The sequence below is a fragment of the Drosophila ficusphila genome, unplaced genomic scaffold, assembly GCF_018152265.1.
Source record: "Drosophila ficusphila isolate 14025-0441.05 unplaced genomic scaffold, ASM1815226v1 contig_791, whole genome shotgun sequence".
NCBI lineage: Eukaryota > Metazoa > Arthropoda > Insecta > Diptera > Drosophilidae > Drosophila > Drosophila ficusphila.
In genome coordinates, this window is record NW_025064737.1 from 14,578,538 (window position 1) to 14,586,972 (window position 8,435).

Here is an 8,435-nt window from a genome sequence, read left to right on the forward strand (position 1 = left end):
AGCTGTTCAATGTCAGTTCTCTGTACTTACAGACGTTAATAGTCGTATAAATAGGTGTTTTACAATGCCGGGCAAAAGAGTTTCTTTTGATGTGATCCAATTGGTATATTACAACCATACCATTGGGAATAGTACTGCAGACATTGCAAATTTGTTTAAATTGAATATAAGAACTGTCCAAAATATAATAAGTCGGGCAAAAAATGAGAATAGGCTCGAAAATAAGCCAGTAAATGGTCGGCCGGGTAAGCTCTCAAACAGAGCTATTCGGATTTTAATGAAAAAAGTAGACCCGAACCCCATGATCTCAACAAGAAAACTAGCTGTGGAGGTAAGAGAAGAATGTGGAGTGGATGTTTTTCATGAAACAATTCGCAGAAGCCATAATTTCACATCCCGAGTAGCTAGAAAAAACCCCTATTATCAAAACAAAATGTTGAAAGGCGTCTTTTATTCGCTCAAACTCTTTTGGATGAGCCCCCAAGCTATTGGAACGACTTGATTTGCTGTGACGAGTCGAAAATAATGTTATATTATAACGAAGGATCCAATCGAGTGTGGCGAAACCCGTTGTGTGCCCTACAAAATAAAAACATAATACCGATTGTAAGATTCGGCAAGCTGTCCGTCATGGTGTGGGGGTGCATCTCAAGCAAAGGAGTGGGTGATATAGTATTTATCGAAAATACGATGGATGCTAAACAATATCTTGACATTTTAAAAACAAATTTGGTAAACAGCGCGAACACATTTGGTTTTGGGAGCAGCTTTAAGTTTTACCAAGACAACGACCCAAAACATAAGGCTCACAGTGTACGAATGTGGACGCTCTATAATTGCGGTAAGGTGATTGAGACTCCAGCCCAGAGCCCGGATATCAACCCTATAGAGAATGTGTGGGCGTATTTGAAAAAGAAGGTCGCAAAAAGGCATCCCACATCGCGACCAATGCTAAAGGAATTTATTTTAGAAGAATGGAATCAGATCCCAATAGATTATATAGAAAAACTAATTAATTCAATGAAATTACGGCTTGAAGCTGTTGTTAAGGCCAAAGGGCATCATACCAAATATTAAATAATATTAAAAAATATTATTATTATAAGATTAGCGTTAAGTAATCACCCAGTTCCTTAAAACGAAAACACTTATTTGACAGTGGAAAATATGTTGACTTTTTTTGTTTTTGTTATATCTTTTTTGTTAGATGGAAAATTTATGTTTTGTTTTTTGGGTATTCTTAAGAAATACATAAATAATATAAAATAAAAAAATCTTTCTCAAAACTAAATGCAAAGTGCTTTTTTTTTCAATAAGAATGGGAAATTTCTAAAAAAATCTTCACGCGAAAACACTTTTGTGACAAATTGTATTTCTATTCTTGCACTCTTGTTTTAAAAATAATTTGTTTACCAAGCAATAAAATATATAAAAAACTTAAAAATACACATGCCACAAATTTAAAAACTTGTAGTTGGAGCGTACTGTTTTGCAATGTTGTGATTTTAAGCGATAGTTTCTTTTAGCCGATATATACATTCAGTGTTTACCTATTGGTATTTTTCTCAGGCATTAGTACATTTCCAAAACATTGCTAGTTCACATAGACGTTTCACAGCTCGTTGTTATTATTAATTTTATGGATTCCACACATCGTACTTAATGAACACTTCACTGAATTCAGCAGGCGGTAAGCGGCAGCTGCGCTTTCGCGGTGACGTCACCACCGGCAGCCGTGTGGAGGAACTGCATCATCACCAGGAGGAGAATAAGCAAAAGGCCCAGGCGCCGCTCGCCCAGGATGACGTTGCAGCGACGCCGACTGCGACGCCTGCAGCGGGAGCAGCGCAGCAGCGGCTGCAGAGCGGTAAACATGGATATATTTTGAGGGAAAACCTCATTTAGATAAAAATAACAATTCAAAATATTTTTGGAATTTAAAGGAACAACAGAGACCTGCACCAACACATTCTACGACTTCTTCAAGGTGGAAATGACACGAGGCTATATGCTGGAGCACGATGAGGAGCGTTATTCGGCGCGCCGCCAGAAGATCTACAGTTTCATGCGCATACCGCGGGATCTGGAGCGTTTCATGGTCTACGGTATCATGCAGTGTGCCGACTCCTTTCTATACATCCATACCTTTCTGCCCGTCCGTTTCCTGATGGCCATTTGGGCTCTGGTTTCTAGGACAGTGGCGAGGATTTTTCGCCTTCGTAGCAGCGGACAAAGGCTGCTGTCGCCTGCAGAAATCTGCGATTTGCTCAAGGGCGTCATTTGGATGACAGTGACGCTTATAATGCTCCTGGTGGACACAAATCGAGTGTACCACATCATCAAATCACAGTCGATCATTAAGTTGTACATATTCTACAACATGCTGGAGGTGGGCGACCGCCTTTTGTCCGCCTTTGGTCAGGATACTATCGATGCTCTCTTTTGGACGGCCACCGAACCAAAGAATTCCAAGCGGGAACATTTCGGTGTTCTTACGCACGTACTCTTCACCCTGATCTATGTGTTTTTGCATAGTGGACTGATTATGTTCCAGGTGAATAATAATGTTTTTTTATTTGTTAAAAAACCTCAAATTTTGTAATAATGATTGAATATATCTTTTAGGCCACCTGTTTAAATGTGGCAGTCAACTCGAACAATAAAGGCCTGCTGACCATCATGATATCGAACAACTTTGTGGAGCTCAAAGGATCAGTGTTCAAGAAGTTCGACAAAAACAACCTGTTCCAGTTGACCTGCAGCGATGTGAGAGAGCGCTTCCACTTGTCTGTGCTGCTGTTCATTGTGGTCATTCAGACCATGAAGGAATTCGACTGGAGTATCACCCAGTTCTGTGTGATGTTACCCGACTGCTTTGCTGTGCTGTTTACGGAAATCCTCATCGATTGGGTGAAGCACGCGTTTATTACGAGATTCAATGAGCTGCCGGAAAGCATCTACCGGGAATATACAACCAGTTTGGCTTATGATATGACCCAGACGAGGCAAAAGCACGCTTTCTCGGATCACTCAGATTTGGTGGCCCGCCGCATGGGCTTTATACCATTTCCCTTGGCCGTGGTCCTGATAAAAGCGATTTATACGGCAGTTTCATTTGAGAACTTCGCCGCCTGGATACTCTTCCTGCTGGCCTATCTGTTTGCCATGGGCTTGCGAATTTGCCTGACCATCTGTGCACTGGGCAAGGCCTGCAAACTAATGAAGGAACATCAGACAGAGCGAAATAGTTCTACGCCGAGCAGCATGACCAATGTGCCCGTTATAGGTACAGCTGCACCAGTCCCAACGGCTTCGATTGGCGGACAGAATCACAATAATAATAACAATAGCATTGGCTCGAAGCCAGCACAAGTGACAACACATTTGACCCCACCCAATGCCACAATTAACCTCGATGTTAGTCACAATTTCTCGCGTGCCTCCATCGCATCCACGTCTACGCCAAAGAAAGCGGTCAGTGAGCAGGAGCTGGACGTTACCAACTCCCTGGAGCTGGGCGCCACAGCTCTCTTCTCGAACAGCGATGTGGATTTGGATGATGTTTGTCTTAACGAACAAGTGACCAATACCAATGCGAGCACCGCCGTCCAGGAGGTTTACCAGGAACAGGATCTTGTGCGAAGCCAGCCGGATCTGATGCTGCTCAAAGATTCTGCCGGCGGCGGAGAGGCGAGCCTTAAGGCCAAGCAGGCCACCCAACGGCTGCCAAAGCGAACGCACAAGCGATCTGAATCGGAGCCGGGCATTCCCAGCATGGTGGAGAAGGGAGCGACTTCCGGACTCACCAGCGGCAACCAAACGACACAGCTGTAGCCATAACTCGAAGCTAATTTATTATTATATTTGATTTTACCTTGTACGTAGTTGCGTTTTTGATCTTTTATAATAAGTGCGGATGGATTTAACATGTATTTTAGATTGTAGCTAAAAATATGTTCTCTCTAGAATATCAAACTGTGCCTCAAAATCCTGTAGATGGTGTGCCCAATCGTATTTCTGTAAACTTTGTAAATCAGTTTTCGGCAAGGTCACATTTAAAACTACCTAATGGCTGTTATTAAGCACTTAAAAAATAAAATAAACAAGACAGATTTTGTCCACAAAATTTACTGTACTTTAATTATAAGAGGTGTGTGAGGAAGCTGTACATTTATTAAATGTGTATTCTTTCAGTTTTAAAGACAAATAATTTATTTTTTTGTCAACCAAAGATAACAGATTGAAAATTAACAAAAGTTTTTGAATATTTGAATTATAAAGTTTAATTTATTTTCCAAAACATATTGTTGTTTTCAATATCCTCAATGAACGGAGTATCTTGTGCTCACCGGGGGACTCCTCTTGCCTAAAAGTTGTCTAATATTGTTTATATAATACGCGCCGTACATTATATAAACACAATTTCCAATCAAAAGATTTCAAATGAAATGTAATATTTGTTTTAAAGTATCAGTTATTTAATTTATAATAAAAGTTATGTCCTTTGGGAAATTTTTTGACTACATACATACTCGCATACAAACTCACGCAACATTTATTTCTTTAACCTTTGCCATTTTGTAGTCAGTAAAAAGACAGTCAGCTTCATTTAAAAGCAAACGAAAAGACTACGTTTACCTCAAAATTTCTGGGGGCCAAATTTGCTTTCAGCTTAGTGCGAAATTGTTTTCTGAATTCGCTCCAGAAAATTGTTCTTGGGCCCCAAGCTTTTTGCGATGAATACGGGTGCGGAAATCAAATGGCCGTGGTTGTGGAAACCCCCAGTTGGTTTCATGAATGAAAAGGTTTCCCGCTTTGTTTGTGTTTGCACGCGTAGAAGAAAAATCAACAAGCTGCAAATGGAGTGCTCGTTTAGCCCACATCCGCAGTCGATTTGGTGGCTCCAAATCCCAAGCACCCCGTCCATCCAATCGACCAACCCCCTGGGAACTTACACGCGCCAAAGATTCACTTACATACATATACATATATACGTTTGTATATCTACGCCACAGGGCGTATCAGTTTTATGAATGAAATTTTACGCTGACCTTGGAGCAACGCATTGTTGGTTACGTCAGTGCCCAGAAATGAGGGGAAGTTTTCGAAGTGAAAGCCAGTGCGAAACCATCGAAGTAAACCGAAATAACTGGCGCATACTCACCAAATCCCGACGCGGTTCTCCTGAATCCTCGCTTTCCATTTTCATTCATGAAAACTTCGGCTAATTTCATGAATGGCTCTTTCCCTTTTCGATTTCAAGGACACAACGCTCCTGCGGCATGGCGTCCTTATCGATTTTCCCTTTTCGCATTTATGTACTTTTCACATTCGCTTTCAGCGTGGGCGAAAATACATTTTTCCTCCTTGTTGAATGAAATCTGTGAAGATTTATTCCTCCTCGTTGGCCTTTTCATTTAAAGCCAGCTTCATTGACTTCCTGACTTTTATTTTGATTGTGGATTTTGCGCAAATTATTTGTACTTTAATTCTTGTTTATTTACAAATGGAACCTAAATCGTATCAGCCCGTGTAGTTAAATTAATACTGCAATTTAATACTGCTATCCATAATTTGAGGATTTTCCAATAACTCCCCAAAAAGTATGCTACAATATTTGTATTTTCCTACTGATTGCAATTACTTTCAAAAGTCAATTGCTTGACTGAATTTCTTTTGCCTAATACTAATTAAGCAATTGCAAAAGTGGTTAGGAACGTTCCGGAAATTTGTTAAAATTATTGATTGCCGAATGGCAGATGGTCTCGGTAATTTCATGCCATATTTTATGGGGAGCAAAAGGGAAAACTTCTATTGCGAATCCTCGACATCCGGCCGGCAGCCTTGGGCCTGCGTTAAAAATAGCCTTGAGTAAGTCCACAGGGAGAAGTCTTCGGACATACAATATACACCAGTTTTTTATGAATGAAAGCACCACACCCAGGAGCACCGGGGCAATGCTTTACCTTGCTCTTGACTGCCGCTCTGCCCCATAATTTATCGATTCTTTCTCCGGCTGCGGACCTGCGCACTACGCCCGAATAGATACAGATACCAACGCGATTTTATAGTTGAGGTCCCAGCTGCTTATCGTTGACACATTGACGACAATGAGTTTCGTGTGATGCACCCCGTAACTGTTGCTTCCCACTGACGTCATAAGCATACCGATGGATATTACGTTGCGAAAACCTAAAACAAAACGGGGCCGAAACAAAAGCCTGCATAATTGCCAAGGGAGATGGTTACGGATACCACATCCTAAGTTTAGAAGTTAGCATGAGTATACCAAGTTTAAGGTATCAGGTATTAAAGGTATTATTACTTCAAATAATAAATAGACAATATATATATATATATTATATATATAATTAATCTTTTAACATAAGATATTAATTCAGATTGATCTCTTTCCACTTCTAGTGAAGTTCTGGAACCACTCAAACTGCTCCAGCCAGGTGTGCACGACTCTCCCGAAGATATAGAGACGCACTGGGACGTAGTCCTCCTCCTCGACAATATCGTCATCGTGTTCGGCGTCCTTCTGTTCGTTGTCCTGTTCCGATTCCTCGTTCGACAGCAGGACATCCAGGGCGGTGAAGAAGTGCAGCAGGTAAACCACACTGGCCACCAGGGCGCCCTTTGCCTGATAGCGCAAATGGTCAAAGTACGGATGCAATGGCTTCTCCGGCAGGGACAGATCCTGTGCCTGTTTGCCTCTATACAGAACATTTGTGTCCGCTTCGGCCATGCCCAGTGTCAACAGAGAGCAGACCGTGTAGGTAATAAAACCGAACAGCGGACGCACGACTTCCTCGATAATCGAGAATTGATTTCCGGTGCACAAGTTAATGCTGGCAAAGGCCGTTAGCAGTGTGAATATGTAATAAACACATACGTAAAAGATGTGCGGCAGGTTGTCCTCAAAATCCCTCAGGTTGATGACAACGAAATCTTTTAGATTGAAGTGGATCAGAAACATGTTGATCAATGTCTCTATCGTGTATAATGCAAAAAGCACCGGCGCCATTTGATTCAAATCGATCTTCATTTTCACAGTCTCTTCGCAACACTTGACACAACTTTCACTGAAAATTCAACTACGACCTGGCTACGGCTGTATGAAGTTTAAATCTACTTGCCTTCAATTTAGATTATTTTATTTTTCAGTAAACTGAAATTCTTGTTGACACTGTTATGGATTTACCACTTGCAACTTTTTTATTTTGTCTTTATGATAATCAGATTTTTAGGATTTAAATATGTGTTTAGCGAATAAGTATTTCATTCACCCACTCAAAGTAGTTCCTAATTCGTCCCTTTGCAAGAAGTTGTTTATGGGTCTTGCCATCCAAAAGGGTTCCACAGTGTGTATTTCGTACAGGTATAGAAACGTACTTCCCATTACCGAAGACGACAGACACGCTTTTGTTTGTGGCCCCGTCCTCTTGGTTGGAAAGTGCTGTTTGGGCTCGGCTCATCTCATCCCATCCCATCATAAAAAAAAACCACTTCACGTTGGCTGCTGGTGCTTCTGGTGCTCTTGGTGCTTCTGCGGCCTCTGTTGCCGGACGGACTGCGTCTGGAAACAGTAGCAACATTTGCCTGCCAGTTTGATGCTGTTGACTGCTGTTGACGGCGATTACGTTGATGACGCGAGACCGCAACGAATTTACGCGCAATTCTCCACCGTGCTTCAGCTTCAGTTTGAGCTTCAGCTGAAGCTTGAGCTTGAGCTCAAGTGCCGAGAGGTAGCCCAAGCGCAAAGGTAAGCATTTAAATAAATGTGTAAATGTGTACACACGACTTGGCCAGTGCACTGCCAAAATGTTAGCACGCCTAACTTCGGGAATTAAAATTGTGCACAGAAGAAACTTCGAAATTGATTAGTTCTTTAATATAAAAAAATATATTTCTATTTTTGATAATTTTTAGATCAATTTAATTGTGAGATTCAGAAAACTTTTATGCTTAAGTATAAAATCAGATTACAAAATAATGTTTAATTGTTATTTTTAAATTTTATATTGTGTGACAATTTTTTCTTAAACGTTGAATATTTTCCTGTGGTGTAGATTAATCTGTGTGTCGTCCAAAAAGTCCAAGAACGGCCAGCAAAATAATAAAAACCAGTGGCGGCTTTTGTTGTTGTAGCCACTGTGTGCAAAGTAAAAGGGTTAATTCATTTGGCCATTTCAACTGCGTCATCTCTTTGTGGCTTCTTAACATTAAAAAAAAACAGTCTGGGTGCCAGCGCAGTTTTGACAAGCGAGCACACCGCATTTTAGCGACTTTAAGTGCAACAACAAAGGAGGGCAACTGCGCTTTATTTTTTTGCTTGTGTTTTTCTTCGTCGTTTATCCCTTGGATTCCCGGGATTGCACAGTAGTCATCCGCGATTTTTTCAAGTATAACTTAAGCGCGTGTGCCCTGCC

The 8,435-nt window shown here is 41.1% G+C and overlaps 2 protein-coding genes across 2 annotated transcripts; one reads left to right on the forward strand and one right to left on the reverse strand.

The window, feature by feature from the left end:
• Positions 1–1,598: 1,598 nt before the first annotated feature.
• On the forward strand, positions 1,599–4,126 carry LOC108087347 (protein TAPT1 homolog). Its single transcript, XM_017184686.1, has 3 exons — positions 1,599–1,867; positions 1,944–2,554; positions 2,626–4,126. The coding sequence occupies exons 1-3, from the start codon at positions 1,663–1,665 to the stop codon at positions 3,832–3,834; spliced, it is 2,025 nt and encodes a 674-aa protein (XP_017040175.1). The 5' UTR covers positions 1,599–1,662; the 3' UTR covers positions 3,835–4,126.
• Positions 4,127–6,384: 2,258 nt separating this feature from the next.
• LOC108087111 lies at positions 6,385–7,127 on the reverse strand. Its single transcript, XM_017184293.1, has one exon. It carries the CDS (start codon positions 7,049–7,051, stop codon positions 6,398–6,400), a length of 654 nt encoding a protein of 217 aa, XP_017039782.1. The 5' UTR covers positions 7,052–7,127; the 3' UTR covers positions 6,385–6,397.
• Between the last annotated feature and the right edge of the window lie 1,308 nt (positions 7,128–8,435).

Excerpts from the sequence above, each read along its gene's own strand:
- LOC108087347 (XM_017184686.1), top strand. The coding sequence starts at position 1,663 with ATGAACACTTCACTGAATTCAGCAGGCGGTAAGCGGCAGCTGCGCTTT. Across the intron at positions 1,868-1,943 it reads GCAGCAGCGGCTGCAGAGCG|GAACAACAGAGACCTGCACC; the intron begins GTAAACATGGAT and ends TGGAATTTAAAG. Across the intron at positions 2,555-2,625 it reads GTGGACTGATTATGTTCCAG|GCCACCTGTTTAAATGTGGC; the intron begins GTGAATAATAAT and ends TATATCTTTTAG.
- LOC108087111 (XM_017184293.1), bottom strand. The coding sequence starts at position 7,051 with ATGAAGATCGATTTGAATCAAATGGCGCCGGTGCTTTTTGCATTATAC.